The 22,384-nt window shown below is 47.7% G+C and overlaps 8 protein-coding genes across 8 annotated transcripts; 5 read left to right on the top strand and 3 right to left on the bottom strand.

Moving 5' to 3' along the window:
• Window positions 1-1,139: 1,139 nt before the first annotated feature.
• EYB26_002429 (uncharacterized protein) lies at window positions 1,140-2,734 on the top strand (the record flags this gene model as incomplete). The annotated part of the gene is made up of 2 exons (XM_054261734.1): window positions 1,140-2,621; window positions 2,675-2,734. 2 exons carry the CDS (start codon window positions 1,140-1,142, stop codon window positions 2,732-2,734), a joined length of 1,542 nt encoding a protein of 513 aa, XP_054117709.1.
• A 1,165-nt stretch (window positions 2,735-3,899) lies between these two features.
• EYB26_002428 (uncharacterized protein) lies at window positions 3,900-7,739 on the top strand (the record flags this gene model as incomplete). Its single annotated transcript, XM_054261733.1, has 1 exon — window positions 3,900-7,739. The coding sequence occupies one exon, from the start codon at window positions 3,900-3,902 to the stop codon at window positions 7,737-7,739; it is 3,840 nt and encodes a 1,279-aa protein (XP_054117708.1).
• A 437-nt stretch (window positions 7,740-8,176) lies between these two features.
• EYB26_002427 (uncharacterized protein) lies at window positions 8,177-9,584 on the top strand (the record flags this gene model as incomplete). Its single annotated transcript, XM_054261732.1, has 4 exons — window positions 8,177-8,495; window positions 8,552-8,979; window positions 9,053-9,222; window positions 9,275-9,584. 4 exons carry the CDS (start codon window positions 8,177-8,179, stop codon window positions 9,582-9,584), a joined length of 1,227 nt encoding a protein of 408 aa, XP_054117707.1.
• Window positions 9,585-9,756: 172 nt separating this feature from the next.
• EYB26_002426 (uncharacterized protein) lies at window positions 9,757-12,156 on the bottom strand (the record flags this gene model as incomplete). Its single annotated transcript, XM_054261731.1, has 2 exons — window positions 11,312-11,366; window positions 11,426-12,156. The coding sequence occupies 2 exons, from the start codon at window positions 12,154-12,156 to the stop codon at window positions 11,312-11,314; spliced, it is 786 nt and encodes a 261-aa protein (XP_054117706.1).
• A 1,413-nt stretch (window positions 12,157-13,569) lies between these two features.
• EYB26_002425 (uncharacterized protein) lies at window positions 13,570-14,533 on the bottom strand (the record flags this gene model as incomplete). Its single annotated transcript, XM_054261730.1, has 4 exons — window positions 13,570-13,772; window positions 13,822-13,948; window positions 14,012-14,358; window positions 14,446-14,533. 4 exons carry the CDS (start codon window positions 14,531-14,533, stop codon window positions 13,570-13,572), a joined length of 765 nt encoding a protein of 254 aa, XP_054117705.1.
• A 2,839-nt stretch (window positions 14,534-17,372) lies between these two features.
• On the top strand, window positions 17,373-18,757 carry EYB26_002424 (uncharacterized protein; the record flags this gene model as incomplete). Its single annotated transcript, XM_054261729.1, has 1 exon — window positions 18,110-18,757. One exon carries the CDS (start codon window positions 18,110-18,112, stop codon window positions 18,755-18,757), a length of 648 nt encoding a protein of 215 aa, XP_054117704.1.
• Window positions 18,758-19,005: 248 nt separating this feature from the next.
• Window positions 19,006-19,782, bottom strand: EYB26_002423 (uncharacterized protein; the record flags this gene model as incomplete). Its single annotated transcript, XM_054261728.1, has 2 exons — window positions 19,006-19,491; window positions 19,552-19,782. The coding sequence occupies 2 exons, from the start codon at window positions 19,780-19,782 to the stop codon at window positions 19,006-19,008; spliced, it is 717 nt and encodes a 238-aa protein (XP_054117703.1).
• Window positions 19,783-21,494: 1,712 nt separating this feature from the next.
• Window positions 21,495-22,199, top strand: EYB26_002422 (uncharacterized protein; the record flags this gene model as incomplete). Its single annotated transcript, XM_054261727.1, has 1 exon — window positions 21,495-22,199. One exon carries the CDS (start codon window positions 21,495-21,497, stop codon window positions 22,197-22,199), a length of 705 nt encoding a protein of 234 aa, XP_054117702.1.
• Window positions 22,200-22,384: the final 185 nt, after the last annotated feature.

Genomic DNA, 22,384 nt, shown 5'->3' with positions numbered 1-22,384 from the left:
TCTTCACGCATCATGATTGGCCACATCTGCTGCCATACTCTTGAACAATCTTGCGTCGCGTGACCCGGCTTCTTGGCATCTTTGCTTGTTTCCTCTAGATGACGGCGAGTTTGGTACGCCGCGGTTTGCGAATACTGCACAGAGTAAGTATGACATTTGTAGGGCAGAACTCGTTGATGGTGACGTCAGTACACCGTATCAGACAGTATGAGCCACTTCGAGATGGGTTTAATTTACCCCGCGAACTTGCAGGACGTGTACCATGTTCTCGTCGGTCAAACGATTGATGCAATTGGATCGACGACTCAGGTTAAGCCGCGACGCTTATTCACGGGAAAGAAACATGAAACAAACCCGAGGCAAGTGAAACCCCCAAGCGTTGGTAAATAAGCATTAGAGTTGCGGGGAGAATTCGAATACGGCTGAACCATATACGCGCGCAACGTATTTGGCCGTTGCAAAGTCAATCTGTTCCTACTGGAAGAAAGAGTTTGATCCGTGACTGGTAAGCCTCCAGGCAGGAAGGAACTGCTCAGATGAGCACATGTTACATCACGACTTGTGTATGAATCATAGCATGTATAGTTAGTTCAGTTGTACTCGAGTCTGCCTCGCTCGCCGCTCTTGCGCGTCAAGCATCGAGTACTATGGTAGAGTGTTGATCGTGTGACCCTCTCGTAGGAACTGCCGGATGCTCACTCTTCGGCAGCCGACGCGCTGAGTAATTAATTGTCTGGTGTCAGTATGGGTGGCAGGAATGGAACCAGATGAAAAACTCCCGGCATGACCAGCATGCCGCCAATCAGAAAACGCAGATCTGCTGGATTAGGGCTTAGGGCATGCAAATTTGGACCCTGTGCCTTCCGCGTTGCTCGTAAGAGGCAAGCGCGATCCTGGATCGGCGCCCGGGGTGGGTTGTTACCCGCTCTTTCTGCCGCCCTCATTGGGCGTAAATTAAACAAGAGGCAAAGGTGGATCTGCAACGGTAGCTGCGCTAAGCCCTACTTGGTAATTACAAGATGTTCCTGGACTTAAGCCAATCAAGGCTATGACAGTTACGCAATGGATGGATCAATTTTCACCCTCCGAAACCGCTGAGCCGACGGTTCTCCTTCCAGTGCCGAGTCCTTACTTATACGATGCTCTCCTCTTTCTCCCATCCTCGATCTCAGTACCTACCTGGTCCGATACTCCATCCGATCATCCCTCGTCTCGCTCAACGGCTACCTCCGCAGGGAGACCCAGACGATAATACAAACACCATGTCGTCCCAAGACACCATTTCCTCCTCCGACCATGAGGGCAACAAGACCTCGCTGCCCGAGTACACCATGGGCGAAAAGGAGATAAAGAGCAATGTCCCATTCGACCAGGAACTTGGTGAGATGATGACAGAGGAGGAACGTCGTGGTCACGCCAAGTTCAACCGCCTGGGTTGGAAGCGTCTTACCGTCGTGCTTATAGTCGAGGCCATTGCGCTAGGAAGTCTGTCGATTCCGTCCTCGTTTGCAACTCTTGGAATGGTCGCCGGTGTGATCAGCAGTCTCGGTATAGGTTTCCTCGCTATCTACACTAGTTACGTGGTCGGTCAGGTCAAACTCAAATTCCCCCACGTCGCCCACTATCCCGACGCTGGCCGTTTGATGTTTGGTCGATTCGGATATGAGTTGATCAATGCCATGTTGATTTGTATTTTGACCTTCTTGGTTGCCTCCCATTGCCTGACCGGCACCATTGCATGGATGAACATCACCAGCAGCGGTGTTTGCTCGATCGTATGGACCGTCGTCTCGGCCGTCATTCTGTTCGCTCTCGCCCTCCCTCCCAGTTTCGCCGAGGTTGCTATCCTGGGATACGTCGATTTTGCATCTATCATCATGGCGATCGGTATTACGGTTATCGGGACCGGTGTCCAGGCAAGCAATGCTCCTGGTGGGCTGTCGGCTGTGAACTGGTCCGCATGGCCAAAGGAAGGTGTTACATTTACCGACGCCTTTATTGCCGTCTCCAACATCATTTTCGCCTACAGTTTCGCCATGTGCCAGTTCTCTTTCATGGATGAGATGCACACCCCGAAGCATTTTGTCAAGTCTATCTGGTCTTTGGGAATTATAGAAATCGTTATTTACACCACCACCGGTGCACTGGTTTATGCCTTTGTCGGACTAGATGTTTCAAGCCCTGCGCTGACCTCGGCTGGTGATCTACTTAGCAAAGTCGCCTATGGTCTTGCGCTGCCGGTCATTTTCATTAGTGGTTCTATCAACGGTACCGTCGTCGGCCGTCTCATTCATGGCCGCATCTACAAGAACTCTCCGATTCGATTCGTTAACTCGAAGATGGGTTGGCTTACATGGACGGTGTTGATTGCTGTCATCGCCCTGGTTGCCTTTATTATTGCCGAAGTGATTCCGTTCTTCTCTGATTTGTTGTCCATCATGTCTGCGCTTTTTATTTCCGGATTCACCTTCTACTTCCCCGCCTTGATGTGGTTTATGTTGATCCGAGAAGGGTCATGGTACTCTTCCAAGAATTTGCCGTGGGCTATCCTCAATGGTATCGTATTCATCATTGGTGTTATTACGTTGGTGGGTGGCACCTATGCAAGTATCGCCGACATTGTAAGTTTTCCCTCTTTCCATCTTATTGGCTTGTGCTAACTGCGGTTCACTAGATCCACAACTATAACAATGGCTCCATTAAAGGCGTCTTTACATGCGCCAGTCCTGCATAAGCGATTGCCTTATTTGTTGCATTTATTAGACTACATGTACAGCATCATGATTATTTGATTCCACAATACTCTGGTCGATCCTGGTGATTTCCATAGGACTGTTTTCTTTTTCCGGGGTTAGCTATACACCAATGAATTCTAAAGAGTAGAACCCCGTAATTCTTGCTTACTAAGCTAATATTTTGTAACTAGTTAGTCGTGCCACCATCGGCATCGATTACGGCTTGATACCTAGCTTCCATGGAATCAAGCAATTCCTTGCGAAATCCCTGCTAAAGCATCCCAAGAAGTCCGCATAGCCTGGACATTGCTCCTTCATCCAATCCTTCATCCAATTTATACTGCTTCAATTAGGTTGAGATCAGGAGAAAAAAAGCCAATGAATAGGATATATGTTCCGGATATGAAGTTCCCCAAGAGTATCTGTATCTTGTCGATTCAAGTGAATATATAACCCGGCTACCAAATCTAGTAGGCGGTAAGGCCTAACATCGTGACCGCCACAGGAATCGAATCCAAATATCCCATTGGCCCTTGTAACGGTAGTACGATAAGGCCCCACTGCACTATGGAAATTGCCGATACGTAGTAACTATTGTCCCTGACCATATAATTTCTGCCTTCTGATTGGCCCAACATTTTTATTTTTCACCCTTGTCTAACCATCTCCAGGCTAGTGTCATTAGAATAAAGCAAGATTTCATCGCGGCTCCAGGCATCAAGGCATCAAGGCACCAAGCCAGGGGAGCTTTATCGCCTTATCTCGTGCTTCCTCAAAGTTTTCATCGGTGTTGGTGCCCCTCCAGACTCTGCCGTTTTATGTCTGGAGACAAGCTTCCCCTTTTCTTTTTTCCTCCCCCCTCATCTCTAAATTTCTCTTAGTCAAACCTACGACGCAATTGTCCATTTTCAGACTGGCTTCATGTACCACCATGCCACGTATCGCATCATCACAGAGCAATTGATTTAACTGTAGCCGCACCTCGCGATCACGCCGGACATACAGCTAGGCTTTGCAAAAGCCTCATATATATACCCGATCACGCCTTCGCCAGTCCACACAGTACGATTGACGAATTTTCTATAGTTTCTGGCATTGTCAGAAAAATCCATGCCTAGTGTTCGATTGTAGACAGTGCATGCCGTAAGCAACAAACCACACACAATGACGAAAGGACTGCCTGTGATCGACACCACCAAGGACCTCTCGGCTCTTTTCATTAAGCAAGCTGCTGTCAGTCCCGATGCTGTGGCTCTGGAGGATGGCGATGTTACATATACCTACGCCCAGTTGGATGCCGAAGTAGACACTCTCGCTGCGCGTCTACGTGGCTATGGCGTTGGTCGCAACACACAAGCCGGGGTACTTCTACCGCGATGCGCTCATTACGTGATTGCCTGTTTGGCCATCCTACGGGCGGGCGGTGCCTTTCTCTCCCTCGAGTTAGCCTATCCCCCGGAACTTCTATCAGACGTGATCGAGGATGCGAAACCGGTGGTCGTGATTACACACGCTTCTGAGGAGCCCAAGGTCGTTAAACAGGTACCCGTCATTTGTCTCGATCAGCCTCCAACGGAGCTCAATGGAAACGGCAAAGACCCAGGTCCCCTGCCCACAGATGACGATTTGGATCGACTTTGCTTTGTGTCCTATTCATCCGGCACCACCGGCAAGCCCAAGGGTATCGCAAACCCACACCGAGCTCCTGTGCTTTCATACAACCTACGATTCCTCGTGCAAGATGTGAAGCCTGGAGACCGAGTTGCATGCAATGTGTTTTTCATTTGGGAGATAATACGTCCGCTTTTGCGAGGAGCTACCGTCGTAGTAGTACCAGACGAAGTCAGCTACGATCCTGCTGCACTGGTTGACCTACTTGCTTCGAAGCGTATTACGGAGACTTTGATGACACCCACTCTTCTCGCTACTGTTCTCGCTTCCAATCCAGATATCCAGTCACGCCTGCCAGAGCTGCGCACTCTTTGGTTTAATGGTGAAGTCGTCACCACAGATCTTGCCGGCCGGTCAATGAAAGGGCTCCCTCATACGCGTCTGCTGAATTGTTATAGCGCCTGTGAGACTCACGAAATTGCTTGTGGTGATATTCGCGAAATGTACGACGAGAATTCTCTATATTGTCCTGTTGGGCCACCAATGGACCCTGAGCACACCTATATTCTTGACGAACAAGGAAAACGAATTACCACGAACGAGGTCGGAGAGCTGTTCATTGGTGGATCAATGTTGGCATGGGGATACATCAACCGTCCAGAGACCACCGCCGAAGCTTTCACTCCTAATCCATACGACACGGCTCCTGGTGCTCGCATGTACAAGACGGGCGACCGAGCGCGTATTTTACCTTCCGGCATACTCGAAATTAGCGGTCGAGTGGGCACCATGATTAAACTGCGTGGCTACTCGGTTGTTCCAGGAAAAGTTCAAAGCGAAATCTTGAAACGCTTTGCTGCCTGCAATTGCAGTGTAGTCGCGCACGGTGAAGGGCTGGAAAGACAACTAGTGGCATATGTAGTACGCGACCGGGAAGCTTCACAAGATCGCCTGCCTATTGTCATCGATGAATCAGGACGCAGTCCAGAAGCGCGTCGTGCGCTCGCTCCTTATCTTGCGCATTACATGATTCCGACACTCTGGGTTGAGATGGATGCTCTACCCACAAACGAAGTCTCCGGCAAAGTAGACGTGAAGAATCTCCCACCTCCGCCAAAACCAGTGCAAGTCAACGGCAACCATAAGCCAACTGTATCAGATTCTGTCAGCTTCAAAGATATTGCAGCGTTCTGGGCTGCCATCCTCAAAGTACCACAGAGCAGTCTCAAACCCGAGGATGACTTTTTCATTCTAGGTGGACAGTCATTGATGCTAGCTGATTTGTCCTCAAGGCTCGCAAAGAACTACGGTTTCCGTGTGTCTATTGCACGATTGGCTGAGGTTCCAACTCTCGCTGGACATCTTGCGGCAGTTCGTGCAGCAAGAGACGGCCACAGCGCGGCAGTACAAGCTGAACTCCCTTCCATTCTACGAAAGGACTCTACGTTAGACGACGACATCAAGCCCTACAATCTCAATTTACGTCCCATTGATACCGCAGAGACCGTGCTTCTGACAGGAGTCACTGGATTCCTCGGCGCTTTCCTTCTCAACGAGTTGTTGGAGAGCACGAGTGCCCATATCATCTGCCTAGTGCGTTTCGGCCATCCGACACTGGATGGCCAGCCGGAAGCCGTTGCAAGAATACGCAAGAACCTGCTGGATTTGGGCTTGTGGCGTGATTCGATCATGGAAAGAGTAGAGATTCTCCCCGGCAACTTGTCTTTGGATAGATTCGGTCTTTCTCACGAAGAATTTGACGATTTGGCATCCCGTGTTCAAGTGATTGTTCATGCAGCCGCCACTGTCAACCTTGTATACCCATACGCGGCTTTACAAAAGGCCAATGTTGAAGGTACAAGAGAGATCATTCGTCTCGCATGCAAGAGCGGTGCCACATTACAATACGTGTCCACAAACGGAGTATTACCACCATCAGGCAAGGATGGCTGGTCAGAAGACACCATCCTGCCTGTCGAGGATGTACCCGAAAAGCTTCCCGATGGCTATGGGCAAACAAAATGGGTAGCTGAGCAGCTTGTACTGGAAGCTGGTCGTCGTGGATTACCAGTGAAGATTCATCGAGCAGGAACGATTAGTGGACACAGCACGACTGGTGCTTCCAATGCCTGGGACTTGTTGTCTGCCATAATCGTGGAATCAATTAGACTCGGATATGCGCCGGATGTGGATGGTTGGAGGGCCGAGATGACCCCGGTAGACTTTGTCAGCAAGTCAATCATTCATCTTTCGTCTCAAACCGCTCCCCAGCAGACTATATTCCACCTAGGTGATCCCGACCCCATCACCATCAGATCAGTTTTCGATCAACTTGAGCAATTGGGCTATCCAACAAAACCTCTAGGATGGGGTGAATGGGTTACTCTATGGAATGAGAAGCGGGGTATTGTGAAAGGTGGGGACGGCGCGTTTACTGTGGATATTCTTCGAAGTGGCATGCCGACCGTGGACTTCTTGAAAGGCATTGTTGTCTTGAACAACAGCAAAACGCGGCCTTTCCGAATTGCAGTCGAAAGACCCAAGGTTGATACTGCCTTGCTCAGTACTTATACTCGCCATTGGTTCGCAAGAGGCTGGTTGCCACAAGCTCCACGAAAAGGTGTTGCCATGTCCGCAAAACAAGTGAACAGATCGCCATTGTATGGGCGCGTTGCAGTGATTACTGGTGCATCTTCTGGTATTGGTGCTGCTGTTGCCACCGCATTGGTGAAGCAAGGATGCCATGTAGCACTTGGTGCTAGGCGAGTGGAAGCTTTGGAAGCTGTCCAGCGCAACTTTGGTACCGCCGAAGGCAAAAGCATCATTCGGGCAACGGATGTAACGGACAAGAAGCAAGTGGAGGAACTTGTTCGTACGGCGACCGATGAGCTTGGAGCAGTGGACATACTTGTCTCTTGTGCCGGTGTAATGTATTTCACCATGATGGCGAATGTGCAGACCGAAGAGTGGGAACGTACCGTGGACGTGAACTGCAAGGGTCTATTACATTGTCTGTCTAGCACAGTACCAGGAATGCTGTCCCGTGGCAGTGGCCACATCGTCGCTATTTCATCCGATGCAGGACGAAAAGTGTTCCCCGGTCTGGGCGTGTATTCAGCCAGCAAATTCTTCGTTGAGGCGACTCTGCAATCACTGCGTCTCGAAACCGCCGGTAAAGGACTACGTGTTACCAGTGTGCAGCCAGGAAACACCGCCACTGACCTACTCAACATGTCGACCGACGCCGAAGCAATCAAGAAATATGGCGAGCCGACGGGAGCTCAAATACTCGACCCGAGTGATGTTGCCAACTCGATCGTCTACGCGCTGTCGCAACCGGCACATGTTTCTGTCAATGAAGTATTGATCGAACCTAGAGATGAGCCTATATAGACACGTCACAAATTTTGATGTTTATGAACCTGTTTCGGGTGTATTAGAGATAGATATAGATTGGATAATCGATAGTGCCTCATATAGGATCTAATATAACAAAGTTCTTTAACCGAAACATACGACAGTGCCGGACGTAATCAAATAGTAGAAACAAAACGAGATCCTCTGTTCTTCAGGAACATTGCCGACTGGAACGAAGCCGTTACCCGTTTTTGCTGGCCCTATTCCGATCGTCGGGTATGTTCCGAGGCCCCATTCATATCTATCGTGCTGTCTCACTTATCTGTTCCATTTTCAGATATGAACAATTGCATGCCTTTTTTTTTCCTTTCTTTTTAACCCAAATATGAAATCTCAATTGATCCCTAATATCAATCAAAACTGCATCCACGAATACAAATTCCCAGCACTGTAGTAGACACTAACATAACACAATGTTCGTGGACATCAGCAAGCCTCCTCCCCCGCTCCCCGTGCCGCGCTGCACAGCGATAAGCCCTGGAGTCTCTCTTCTTCAACCACTCTCTCGTCGCGGCACGGGGCCTGGTATGATCATTGTCGTGCCAGACTCGACTCAGTCGAATCTTTCAATCATTGAAGGCGTCCCGTCGCCGCTCATCAAATGGGCCGAGGAAAGTTATACGGTTGTCGAGATACAGGAAAGCGCTATATCGTCCGATATTATTCAGCGTGCGATCAAAGCACTTTTTGAGTCAGAAAGTTGTGTGCCCAAGGAGAAGGTTGGTATAGTTGGTAAGTGAAAAAAGTTACCTACATAGTTGAGTCCTGGAGACTGACAACGGCTATAGTTTACAACGGCCACGTGTGGAATCTCATAGCTCCATTGCTGTCATCCACACCCGAAATTTCCGGCGCAGTCATTTACACAAACGCAGAAGAACTATCTTCACTATTAGAATCTTCAATCCCATGTCTAAAACATCTCTCCGGAAACCCATCTTCTACAAACGACAACACATCCTCGGCCCGGCTATACACCTACCCGAGCGCAAAATCATCTTCCTTCGCGCTTCCATTCCAAGACGACTTTTCCTACTCCCTTGAAGCATTATCTCACACCCGAAACTTGACATTCTTGAAGCCATTGATGAATGGCCCATACTTTGACCTAGAGCAGATATGGGATGAGCATACGTACTTCGAGTTTGAGAATCGGTCTGTAGAATGGACGATGAGTACCATGGTGCAGGAGCCGTATGTTAATCATATCCCTACTGTAAGTTTCTCCTTTTTTTTGGGGGGAGGGGGGATGTATACCTGGAGGCTGGGCTGACATGGAACTGATGTAGATGACTGGCGGCGTTGGCCGAGAGAAACTCTCGGATTTCTACGCGAATCACTTCATTTTCAAGAATCCGGCTGATGCGGAGTTGGAGGTTATCAGCCGTACTGTCGGTATAGACAGGGTGGTCGATGAGTTCATCTATAAAATCACGCATGACTGTGAGGTTGACTGGCTGTATGCTCCCCTTTCCACATCAGTCTTGCCTTTCATACTAATTTACCTACAGTATCCCCGGCATCCCACCAACAGGCAAAAAAGTCCAAGTCCCGATGACGGCAATAGTCAATATTCGCGGTGACAGGCTGTACCATGAACATATCGCATGGGACCAAGGCACGGTTCTGAGTCAGCTGGATATTATCCCCGAGTACCTACGGTTTGCGTATCCAGTAGCAGGTCAAGAACCAAAGGAAGGGAAGAGATTTGAGATCAAAGTACCCGTAGCTGCAGCGACGACGGCGGCGAAGATAAGGGATCGGAATGCAGTGGAGTCGAATGGGATGTTTGCATTTAAGGTTCGAGAGGTTGAGAATTGAAGATATTACCGGTAGAGGTCGCTTAGATTTATTTAAATCGTTTCAAGAGAAACGAAATGTATTCATGTCTTTTACAGTACTTTATGTACCCGAATCATTCGATCAACGAAATAATCATCTCACTATACCTAAGTGAACACTGAAATTCTATTAGTCCTTGTTTTCTACTCACTCAACTAGAATCAGGTTTAATCTCCTCCTCATCCAACGGCCAGTTCTCAATCGTCACCGCATCACCCGTCAACTTAATATCCCACACCACCGACCGGTCCACATTTAGCGTCAATTGATAATCACCAGGATACACAATTCTATTTCCATTCTTATCAACACGTGCAATTGCGCCAATAGGTACGGGAATAACGAGATCCGCTGATTTTCCGGGCTCAATGCTTGGGAGTCTGTCATACCCGACGAGCCATTTGTTAGGATATGGGGCTGGGCCGGCGTTGGTGGTGTTTGCAAAGAGCATTGCTGTGTATGGAGAGGCGGTTTTGCCAGTGTTTTTGATTGTGGCGGTGACATTGAGGAAGGGTACGAGTTCGCTGTATTCGTAGCTGGGCGAACGGGGTGAGGAGACGATTTCGGAGATATCGAAAGATGACGACGATGATCCTAGTTTCTTCGCAGTTTCTTTGAAGGTGGTATAGAAAAGACCATAGCCGAATTCATAGACTGGTTTGCCAATGTACCACATATAAGTCTGACCAGGGTTAGACTTGCCATCTGGTCGAAGACTCATGTCCGTAGCTGGAAACTGAGTTGCATACTCGGCAGGGTATTGTGTCGATACCAGACGACCCGCTGGAGCACGTTTGCCCTTTAGGATATCAAAGATGGCCTTGCCACCGGATTGACCGGGATACCCGCCCCAGATAAGAGCGTTAACCTTTGAGTTGCTCTTGATGGACGAAGAGTCAACCTGTCCACCGCCCATTTGAAGCACAACCAAGGGCTTTCCAGTCTGACTGAGCTGCTGGATGAGGTCGAGCTGATTTCTAGGCCATGTAACATTCATACGATCAGTACCTTCGGCTTCAATGGTGTTGTCAATTCCACCCAGATACACGATGACATCCGACTTTTTCGCTGCACTCAATGCGTTTGCAAAGCCATCTGTTGTGTTCCCCGAGATGTTGGTTCCGAGGGCATAGTTAACCTTGTATCCCGCATCACTGGCACCTTGCAGGGGGGTAATCAGATACGGAGCGGTTCCAAAATAGTTGCCCTGCAACTGTTTAGTAGCATTTGCCCAAGGCCCAACGAGGGCGACACTCTTCACATTCTTGGATAGTGGCAATACTCCATCATTCTTGAGGAGCACGATACCCTCGACAGCGGCCTCATAGGAAATGTTCCATGCATCTGTCGTCACGACATCATTCCAGCCGAGCTGGCGGTACTCGTTCTTGTCGCCGTCAAAGTAGCCAAGCTTGACGAGGTTGGAGTACAGACGAAGTATAGAGCGCTCAATCTCGCCACGAGTCACGGAGCCTTCGATGAAAGATTGATTCAAGTGCCAGGAGTAGGTCTGTCCGCAGTCAATATCCGTTCCAGCTCTGAGAGACTCTGCAGCAGCAGAAGATTGGTTGCTCGCATAGCCGTGAGGATTGAACACGTTATAGACCGCATCACAATCCGAAGAAACATAACCGTACTCCGGGAAATCCCACTGCTCTCTCAGCAAGGTCTGCAAGAGAAAACTGCTAGAACAACTTGGAATACCATTAACAGAGTTGTATGAACACATGAAACTGCGCGCCTTGGCATAACGAGATGCAGCTAAAAACTGAGGAGTATAGTACTCGGCCAGGTCCTGTTGGGTGATACGCGCATCGAACCCTAGACGCGAGTTACCGCCCCAATTCTCAAGGTCATATCCAGCAAAATGCTTTGCAGTAGCAGCTATCTTGAGGTTATCCGGGTCAATTCCGCCTTGTAAACCGGTGATGTACTCGTATGCGTACGACGAAGTAAGGAAATTCGCGTCTTCGCCGGGGGTCTCTTGACCACGGCCCCATAGCGGGCTACGGAAACCGTTGATGTTCGGCGCATAAGCATCAAGTCCGTATCGACCAACATTGTTGAAAGCGCGAGCCTGTGTGGCAATGATGCTAGCAATCTGGTTGATAAGTGTGCGATTGAGAACAGCCATAGACAAAATCGGCATAGGGAACGAAGTAGCCCACGTCCATTCGTCACCAGATTTCACAAAGTGGGCGCGATCAAGGCCGTGTAACCCTTCACTCCAGACTTCATATGGAGGCAAACCCAGGCGCGGAACTCCAGGGCCGCTGTTTTGAGTGTTGTTGATTAATTCTTCCAGGGTGAAGAGAGCGATTAGGCCTTCTGCACGGTCGACGTAGTTCGCGGATGTGTCGCAGACGATATTGTCTTTGAGTGGGCCACTAACACAGTCTGGAAAGGAAAAGTTCAAGGCTGCCATTGTCTGTGGGTAGAGGTCCGGCTGAGACTGGGAGGAGTAATTGGCATATGTCTGGTTGTTCTGTGCCAGCACTGCACTCGGCAGCATGGCCGCTGCCAATGCCAGGAATTGCGTGGTGTAAACCATCCTTAAGCAGTGTGCCTTCACCAACGAGTTGATACTTCGTTGCAGCGTGTGAGAACATGACTGTATTTATAACATTCGTCCCGTTTCCGTATCACCCGTCTTGCCCTTGCTATAACTGCCCCAAATTATTCTCTACTTCCCCACACTTCTAACCCATCCATCTATTGATCGTCACGGGTAATTCGGTGCGGTGTACATGTAGATCATCTTGTTTAGATTGCTTGGCTGTATTTAGCCTGAAGGAGCCTGCTTACTACATAAGCATGCATGTCTGTCTCCCCACATGCGGCATTTAAGTAAGGCAGTCGAGGTTGGCCTTTTCGTAATGATGGGGAGATTCTCGAGGGAAGAAAAAAGAGCAGGATGCCAACAGGCGGGGTGTGGAGAGATATCAACCCCGAACAAGTTGATGTGCACAGACTGTAGAGGAGTTGCCTAATGAGGAAATAATGCGTGCTGGCTGGAGAGTGTGTGTTGTATCACGCACGCATTCCACGAGCCTCGATGGATGCAATTTAGGAATTGAATGAGGGGCTATTTTAAGCTTATTGTAGTCGGCAGAATTGTTTTCTGGTGTTTGAAATCTAATACAATGAGCAGGTTTTCCTAGGGGCTGCCGTTGTTACCGAGTTGAGGGGCTTCACGGAGATGCTCCGCAGCGCAAACCAACAGTTATTCAAGCAATCGCAAGGTTATTTAGCCTAATTATTGAATTTGGAGAAAGTTTTGTAGATCAATGCAGTTTTTGAGTTATACGTTATAAACGCCATGGCGTGAGTTAATATCAACCTGTATCTTTATATCAGTGAATATATGTTATATAGTTCTAGCCGAGCACTCTCATTATTGCCAACATTCATTCAAACCAACCGACAATTGGGAAGTCAATTATATTGATGGACATATTTAAAGATGATCTAGACTATGCGAATTTCGAGCTGATGGATTAAGAGGTATACACGTGGTTCCCTCGCGTTGCTTAGAAAGGACCAAACCGTATATGGTCAGATTACCTATTTAGGAAGGTTATGAACCAACTAGCAGGTCATCATAGAAACCTTGAGTGCTCGATTTAAGGAGCATCGTGTTGTGTTCTATTAAGTTGACCAGTACATTAGCATGGCTAGCAAGGCCGGTAGCTGGTCATCTTGTCCAATACAATAAATGAACTAGCACATATTCAACTAACACATATTTCATCAAATTCAATGTTCTAGATATACGCGGTCTAAACGCATTGGCCAATCACGTTAGCTACGGTACGGGTCTTATCTTGCTATTGGCCCTAATTGGTCAACCTGGACACAGTAGCCCTAATCAATAGCCCTAACGACCTGAAAAGCATCTCACTTAAGCATAGATTGAATGACGACTAGGGCTGAGTGAAGCTAATACGTTAACTTAGCTATATATTCATAGGTATTCCTTAAACCAAGCTATCGCCTGTGCGAATGCCTGTTCCTTGGACCACTTGTGGTGCCGAGTCTCCATTTCACACTTGACAGCAAAACCATGAGACACTCCACTAAATAAATTGATCTGGTATGGCTGGCCGGTCTTTGCAAGGATATCTTCCGACTTGTGTCGCAACTCTCTTGTGAAGATGGCGTCGGTTTCTATCGTTTGTTAGCCAATGCACTACCCCGAAGCAGAGGAGATACGCACCACTCGCACTGATTGCCAATGGTTTTTGAATGGCTGCAAGTTCGTCCTCGGTGACGAAAGAGGGATGAGCAATGTATCCCGCGTCGATAGCAGTGCTGCGTTGCCCCGCTAGGAAGCGAACAACATACTGTAAATTAAAATCAGCAAGCATGAACAGGCTAGATAGTTACAAGTGAAATCAATGACTAACCTTGCCACCAAAGCAGTAACCAACAGCGCCGATCTTCTTGAATTGTTTCTCCTCTTGCAGATACTTGATTGTCCGTTCAATGATAGGATCAACGGTCTCAACTGTATGCTTCTGTAGCCACGAATTCAAATCAACAAGCCCCTTCTCAAACGCATCGGCCGGAATAGCATCCCCATTAAACAGATCCGGCATGACAACGGTGCATTTCAGTGTCTGCGCAAAGGCGTCGGCTTGTAGTTTAGCATTGACGTATATCCCTAAAATGTCGGTGATGAAGAGGATTGCCGTGTCTGAGGAATCGGTTGCTGTATCGGTGCCTGCGTCGGGGTAGGCAAAGTATGTAGATACTATTTAGACATCATTGGATTAGTTAGTTGGCTCGTTGGGCTATAATAGACATAGAGGAAATTAGTTTTCCAAACGAAGCAACATACTCTGGTCGATCTTCCCTAATGTCCCTTTAGGAGTTCCATCGTGTGGAAAGTTCGCCACGCAGCATTGTCCTGGAGGATTTGAAGCCATTTCTGTTGTAGATTTGATTCCTTTACCGTACGGTAGTTAGGTAGCTGTCGGCGATATGGAGTCAACGTTGGTTTAAAGTCGGTTGATGTCAAACGCCGGTGTTTTTCCTCGGCGGGGAAGCTGTCTTTTATGATTCCCGGGAACTGGGGAAAACAATTAGTCAAGTTAGTTAACTAACTAACTAGCTAATTAGTTAGTTATTTAGTTACCTATCAATGAAGCTGACTAAGGATACCGTAATGATTCGGTGAATTTGTGGTACTCACTTCAATCGCTGAATCGCTGTGTGGGAATCTTGGCACTGGTTCTCGCTGCGGACACTGCGGAGAAGTCCTGTGGAGCTCCCGTCCAAAATTCCCTCAAAACTCGCTACAACATGCCTTGGGAACCCATATACTCCGTAGATTTGTACTCGAAAAGTTTATCGAGCGCCAAAAACTTGTGGTTTAGGGCAGTAGTTGCGCACCTAGCCGGTCTTGCGTGCGGACTGTCGGACCGATGCACTGGCGGACTTGCGGATTTATGTGTCAGTTACCGCCTGATGACTAGAACCACCTGATGACTGATTTTGACGGGTTACTATATAAAATATTTTGAAGCTTTACAACACCATATATGAATAAATTATAATAAATTTCTGGTGTAGCACTAAATAAGATATAAGGAATCGAACAAGCATAAAAATTAGTCCCGAAAACGCGCAGGGGGCCGGATCGCGCGGCCCCTACGATTTGTAGTAACAACCGCCCCATTATCCTCTGTATGAGCCTCAGGCTGCGCTTTTACCTTTACTTGCTTGGAAACTTGCTTTTTTGCTCTTTTTGGAGCACTTGGAGTTGCTAGAACATCATTTTGAAGCTGTAAATGAGCTAACTTAGCGAGTTCTTGCTCGTCCTTAAGGCGTTGTTTTTCCGTAGCCTCTTGCAGGCGCTGTTCTTGCTTTTCTTGCCGGATTTGAGCTCTTTCAGCCTTTTCTTGCTCTTTGGCTTGCTTTGTAAGCTCTTGTTGAAGCTTTTTATCATCTTTACGAGCCTGCTCCTGCGCGGCTTGCTCATCCTTTTTGAGTATATTATCCCGCGCTTGCTGCACCTTTGACGGGCTCATAAAAAGTGCTCCACCTTCATTTTCTGTAGGAATATCGAATAATAAAGCCCTCCCCTTGGTTGAGCGCTTTTTCGAATGAATGAGGGCTCTTTGTAGACCTGCAATCTCATTTTTGAGTAGAATATTCTCTGTAGAAAGGTGGAGCACCGTATCCTTGAGTTGAATCGCTTTTTGATCATATAAATCCTCAAAAACGCCTTGTACAAGCTTCCGAAGCCGTCTCCAATCCTCAGCGGGAATAATTGAAGCTCCAGAATCGCTAGATGAGGGCCGGCTCTCGATTTTCTTAGTAAATTTCTGTATAACGAGGTCCGGATTGAAGGGACATAAACCGGTATGCTTGAACGCTGAGAGTATATTCTCGCTTGTAAAAGTAGCCTCCCAACTCGCCCAAAAAAAGCCTAAAAAGTCCCGTTTTGTAAGCCGGGTGAAGCCCTGGCAATCGTTTATAAAGCGCCTCAGTTGCTCCGTATAAGCCGTAGAAAGAGGTGAGAAAATAGCGACATCAAGAGGCTGCAAAGTATGTGTTGAATGAGCTGGGAAAATTGCTAATAAGATTCTATTTTTATCACAATATTCAATAAAGCGCATTGTGACGTGGGAGCCATGGCCATCTAGGATAAGCAAGCGCCATCCCCGGCTTGCTTGAGATTTGGTCTCTTTATCAAAAACATTGACCAACCAGGCGAATCCGACCTCATTATTGGTCCATCCTGACTCTGAGGTTGCAAAGAAACAGCGGTGTTGCTCAGCATCAAAATCTTGAAGCCATGAATCCTGCAAATTACCTGATTTGGCCATATAGATAAGAGCAGGCGATATAGCGGTTCCATTGGCACAAATACAGCCAATTGTAGTTATCCATTCCCGGTTTCCATCCTGTAGGTGTTGCTTATATCCTCCTTGCTCATATTTGCGCCGGGTAAAGATTCTTCGCTCTTTTGTGCTTACACCAAGCATAAAGCCCTTCTCATCCATATTATAAATTTGGTCTGGCGTGAGGTTATATTGCTCGATTTTCCGGCCAATAAGCTCAAAATATAATGTGTATTTGTATGCTGAATCTGCCTTCTTTCTATCCGAATCGAGGCCTTTGGAATAGCGAGAAATGACCTTATCCGAATGAGCCTTGAGCCAGCGTGAGGCCCAGTTTTGCCAGGCTCTTTACCAGATATCTCCCTTGCAAAGTTCTCCAACATGGAATTCGTAGGTGGCAGGCCGCGCTCAGTGAGTTGATTGATCCATTTTATAAGCGTTCTCGATTGCTCCTTGCTCAGTAATCGTTGATTATTATATTGTGCTTCTTTTGAGCCTGTAACACCGCGGAAACGCTTTGAAAGATTTGATTGGTTGACACCGTATGTTCTTGCAACTAAACTGATATTAGGCTTTTCGTCCGGCTTCAAGGAGCGTAACGCTTCAAGTGCGAGCTCATATGAAGCCATATTGGTTGATATATCGCGCTTTGAATTATTCGCGATTTTTCGCGATTTCTACAAAAATCAGTCATCAGGTGGGTCTAGTCATCAGGCGGTGAAGGACGGTATAGGTACCACCGATTTCCCATTACCGATTCGTGTTCCGAAGAATTTCAGATGAACATGGATAAGACACGCCTTGCCTTGACAGCAGTCGCGAGTTCCAAGCTTGCAACAATGCCTCGATAGAAATGTGCCATTCTGTTTCAATGATGCAAATAGCCTAAAGGATCATCGTCGCCGTCCTGAAGCACAAAATGTTTCTCCTTGACGGATGTTTTATCTTCCACCAAACAGACGGCTCTGGGATGAGTGGACTTAAATGCAAACATGATCTGTTGCAATGTGGTACCTGAACAATTGAGAATATGATTTTGTTCACAGAGAAATCAATGTATCGATCTTCAACTATTGCACGGCTAGTTATATAATGCTTTGATTGTTTGCTATAACGTACCTGCTGGCAGCCCACATTGTAAGCAGCACAGCCCTTCCGCCGTCAAAAACAATCGAGAAACGTGCTATCTGTACGCCCGGCGGTTATGGCAACGCATCAAAAGACGATACACCCGCAATTGCATCCGCCATCGCAACATGCGGTAAAGGTGGCAGTATTGTGATTCCGTCCGGCACAACTTATAACCTCAGAAGCACCCTTGACTTCGCCGGCTGCTTCGGATGCGAATTGCAACTGAAAGGCACATTGAAAGTATCTAATGACTACCAGTGCTGGAGTGACTACAAGGCAATTATCCTCGTGAGTGATATCACCGGAGCAACTATTACCTCGACGACCGGAGCCGGTGTCATCGATGGGAATGGTCAAGATGCTTACGATGCATTCGCCGCTGATAGTTTGCTCTCTCGGCCCACCCTTGTGTACATCATTGGCAGCTCGGATATCACTATGTCCGGCTTCAGAGTTAAGGACCCGCCCAACGTGTTCTTCAGCAACACCGGATCTTCGAGAAATATCGAATATGCCAGCTTGACCATGATTGCTTCGTCCAAGTCCACTAATGCCCCCAAGAACACCGATGGTTTTGATGTCGGTACAAGTACTTTCACTACTATCCATAATGTCTATGTCAGCAACCAGGATGACTGCATTACCTTCAAGCCCGGCGCAAACTATGCTACCGTCGACAACGTAACGTGCGCCGGAACAAACCACGGCGTCAGCATCGGCTCATTGGGAGAGAGCGGAGACAATACCGTGACAAACATCTATGTCACCAATCTCAGCGTGAGCGGCTGCAGCAAGGCCGCTGGTATCAAACTATATGCGTCTGGACCCGACTACGGAACAGCCACGGTCCACAACGTTACTTATCAAGGCGTCACCGTTGATGACTGTGATTATGGTCTTCAGATTCAGAGCTGCTATAATAGCAATAGTTCATACTGTGCAGAGTATCCCACCACTGCGTCGTTGACGGATGTCTATTTCAAGGATTTCTCAGGTACGACCAGTGGGAAACATGGATCTGTAGTGGCGAACTTGGACTGTTCTGCTGATATGACTTGCGATGTTTATGTTGAGAACTTTAGTATCAAGCCACCTAGTGGCACGGCTGAGGTGTTGTGTGCAAATTTTGATGGTAGTCCAGGCGTTACCTGTACGCCTGGGGCATCTGGTTAGCCAGTACGGTATTTAATTGGTCAATTACGGTACAATGGATATCTGAAACGTGTTTGAAAAATGGTTATACTTCTTTTAGCTCAAAGTCAAATGTGCATAACTTTAAAAAAAAAAGTCTCATCAGATCGTACATCATATTAAAGTTGTTCGTCATAAAAGTCTCCAGAACGCCCAAATCATAATTCCTCCTGAAAGAAGTCGCCCGCTTATATACCTTCACAAACACGATAATATCTAGTCTATAATGACTAATTCTTTCTCCTCCGAGGCAAAAGATTATCTTTGAGAATCCGAACTTCGCCCTCCAAGGCACGATTCCTCTCTTCGAGCTGCTTGATATATCTTATAGCTTCGCTGAGGACTTCGCCCTTGTTCCGATGCTGTTGCACGGGCTCATCGTTTTGGTCTTGTTTTTCCAGTAAACTCTGCACCGTCTCGGATACAGGCAATATATTATTGAGAGCGGTGAATTTGGCGTTAATGTTTGATCGATATCGCTTCTCCACTTTGTTGTGTGCCGCTTTGTTGACAACGGGGCTTCGTTTTCTTTTTGGTTTCGCAACTGCGGGGAGCTCCTCTGATACCGGGCTAGTGCTGCGACTGCTGCTCTGGCTTGAGCTGTGCGTCAGGGAGGGAGATGACAATTCCATGCCAGGGCTGGACATGCTCGTGTGCATAGCGTGGTCTGATTGACTGGGGGCATCACATTGTGATGATTCAATTTGTTTTAGGTTCTACGTCGATTCATCAGCATCGCACTACTACACGTTGGGACACTTTGCGGGTGAACGCACCTCGGTCGATATAGTGTATGAAGGCGTATCAAATAATTTAGAATCAGCGTCGTTGATGGCGAAATTTGTGTAATCGAAATTCCACAGCAGGTCATCCATCTGATCGGCTGAGGTGGTGTTGTTACTCAGGCTAAGTAAATTGTCGGCGGGATTGTTGTTGTAGATGAGAAAATCATCATTCGCCATCACAAAATCTTGGAGATCATAGGGAAGAGCATACGATGCCGTCATGTTGAAGTATGGATTATATAAAGCGGAATAAAAATAGAGACTGATTTAATTGATTCGAAGGGGGGGGGTTGAGTGGCGATTTTGTTTTCGCTCTTCTTGATGTTGATGGGAAGTTCAAACTTGTGATGACGATTGTACCGTTATTTTCCACCAACGTTCTGAGCAGTCTACCCACATCTACTTATACCTGAATGCGTCATTGTGGACGTGTATCCAGAGTCTAGAGGATGAAAAAATCATGATCCGAGGGCAACCCGACAGAATGCCGAGATGGGAAACGTGTGTCGATAGCATGTACTCTGTTGTAGGGCTAGGATAAGAGTATATTCGTTGAATCATTGAATCATCCATGGCCTGTTCTAGCCGGCGCAGCCACTCGTACTACTTTTGAAGGAGACAGTCATGTAGCTATGGACGTATTTGGTTAGCGACAGAATGCAACGAGTCGCGCAGCCAATAGTGCGACGCCCTCATCGGCTAGGCTTGTCGATGTTGTATAATGTTTTGCCGGCAGTGAGCGTGGTGTTCCGTCGTGCAGTCCGACAAATGACACATGCAGGGAGTGTATTATGTATGTACATGGCCTACTCCGTAGTTACTCTCTCTACGTTATCAGAGTAGGTAACTTAACACTAGTCAGTAGTCACTATAGCTTAAAAAGTTTAATTTTTTTTATTTTTTTAATATACGTACGTACTCCGTACATATATTTTTCTTCTTAACCGGGGATAACTCGGCGAGGACTTCCCAGGGCAGACCTAGCCTGGCCTGGCACGACAACTCCGAGGCGGCTCCGAGGGATTTTCTTTCTTCCTTTTCTTCTTCCTAGAACTATGGAGTAGTTACTTGCTACTTACTGGTGTATGTACAGAGCAGTAGACCAGCGGAGACCTCCGGGCAATCGACAAATACATTTAGTCGTCTTGTTATCGTCGGCGGTAACTACTCTGTAGTACCAGAGTACCCAGAGTGTATACTAACTATAGCATACCGTAGCAGGGGACATAAGAGGTACGTAGGAGGTACGTAAGAGGTACGGCTTTACCCAGGCGGCCGATTCGTGCACGGACCACAGTGATTCGCAGCCGGCCCCGAGATCACGGAAACGGAAAAGAAATCTTTTCGTACTATATCCCCTGGTCGATTTAAGACACACACCGGAGGCTGCGACGCTCAGTGAACGTTGAACGTGAACTTGTTAACCTCGTTGGCCTCGAAAGGTTGTTTAACAATGTTAAACAGTTCGAGCTTATCGGAACTCGCCGTGGTCCAGCTGCCATCCTCTGCGGCTTGTAGTACACCCGGATATTCATTTATGACCTTCACAAACCTCGGGATTTCTTCGATCATATTCGGACGAGACCAATAATAGTAGCCGTTTTCGAGTGCATGCGTACATACTACTCCATACGAGTAGTATGCCGGTAATATGTGCGTAGTATGGGAGCAATATGCGGTGGTCCCCGTCAGGTGATGATGCAACGGATCGGTGGGCAACGTCATACAAGGGCGAATCGTATGGTGTTGCACTCACGGTCGCCGTCATTGACTTCAACCACCCCCCATCATAAGAAGGGAGTCTGATACTAGGAGAAGACCAGAGAAAAGAAAGAAGGCATGTTATTTGATAGCATTTGCACAACTCCCAAAACACTTCAATTGCTATTAATACCACACACAACCTCCCGTGCAAGAAAAAAGATACAATCAAAATGGCCTCGACTCGCGACATCCTCCACCCCAAGAACAACGGCATCCCACAGCTCTTCCACGTTCTCTACATAAGCTACCACCTCCAAAATGACCCCAATGCCGTGATCCAGAAACTCCGCGTGATCGGCTCATACACCTCTCTCGACGCCGCCAAGACCGCCGCATATAGCTGTCTCTACGACGCCGGCTACTCAAAGTCATGGTTCACACAGTACGACGTACACCGCGACAGCAACGACGGCAAGGTGGTAACGGCTACAGGAATCGACGGGACCAAGTTTGCCGTCCAGATTCTAAATTCTGTGATTGACGGCGGTGTGCCACAAGGCGCCTCGAAACTATGGAACTACAGCGTCGAAGAAAAGAACCAACGCGTCTCCACAGAGTTGTTCTACGTCGTGCAGGTGAAAACCCGCTACGACGACGAGGAACGTCGCGAAATCAACATTGAGGGCACCTTCCTTACATACACCGCTGCACGGGACTATGCCAAGGTGGTACTATTAAGCCCCGCGGACGGCATCGATGCGAAGAGCTACGCCGAGTACGACGAAGCAGAACCCGATCAACACGATTGTGGCTTTGGCGCGAATGTAATTGTGCATGCTGTGGGCGAGCATGGAGAGAACTTCTTGGTTAGCGTGGTCAAGAGTCAGACGATGGAGAATGTGAGGCTGGGCGAGGCGGCGATGCGGGTTGCTTGATTTTGAATCCATGGGAGAGGGATATGGACTGCGGTAACTATGACGTAGGATGATTAGCTAATGTTGATTTCCTAGCTAACTTATGTATAACTAAGTTATTAGATGAATAATGATATCTACTACGTACATCCTTATCACGAACATTTCCCACCGCGGAGAGGCTGGAGAGCTACCATAAACGGCCA

This window comes from Talaromyces marneffei, chromosome 2, assembly GCF_009556855.1.
Source record: "Talaromyces marneffei chromosome 2, complete sequence".
Taxonomy (NCBI): domain Eukaryota; kingdom Fungi; phylum Ascomycota; class Eurotiomycetes; order Eurotiales; family Trichocomaceae; genus Talaromyces; species Talaromyces marneffei.
This window is presented reverse-complemented; position numbering and strand designations above follow the sequence as displayed.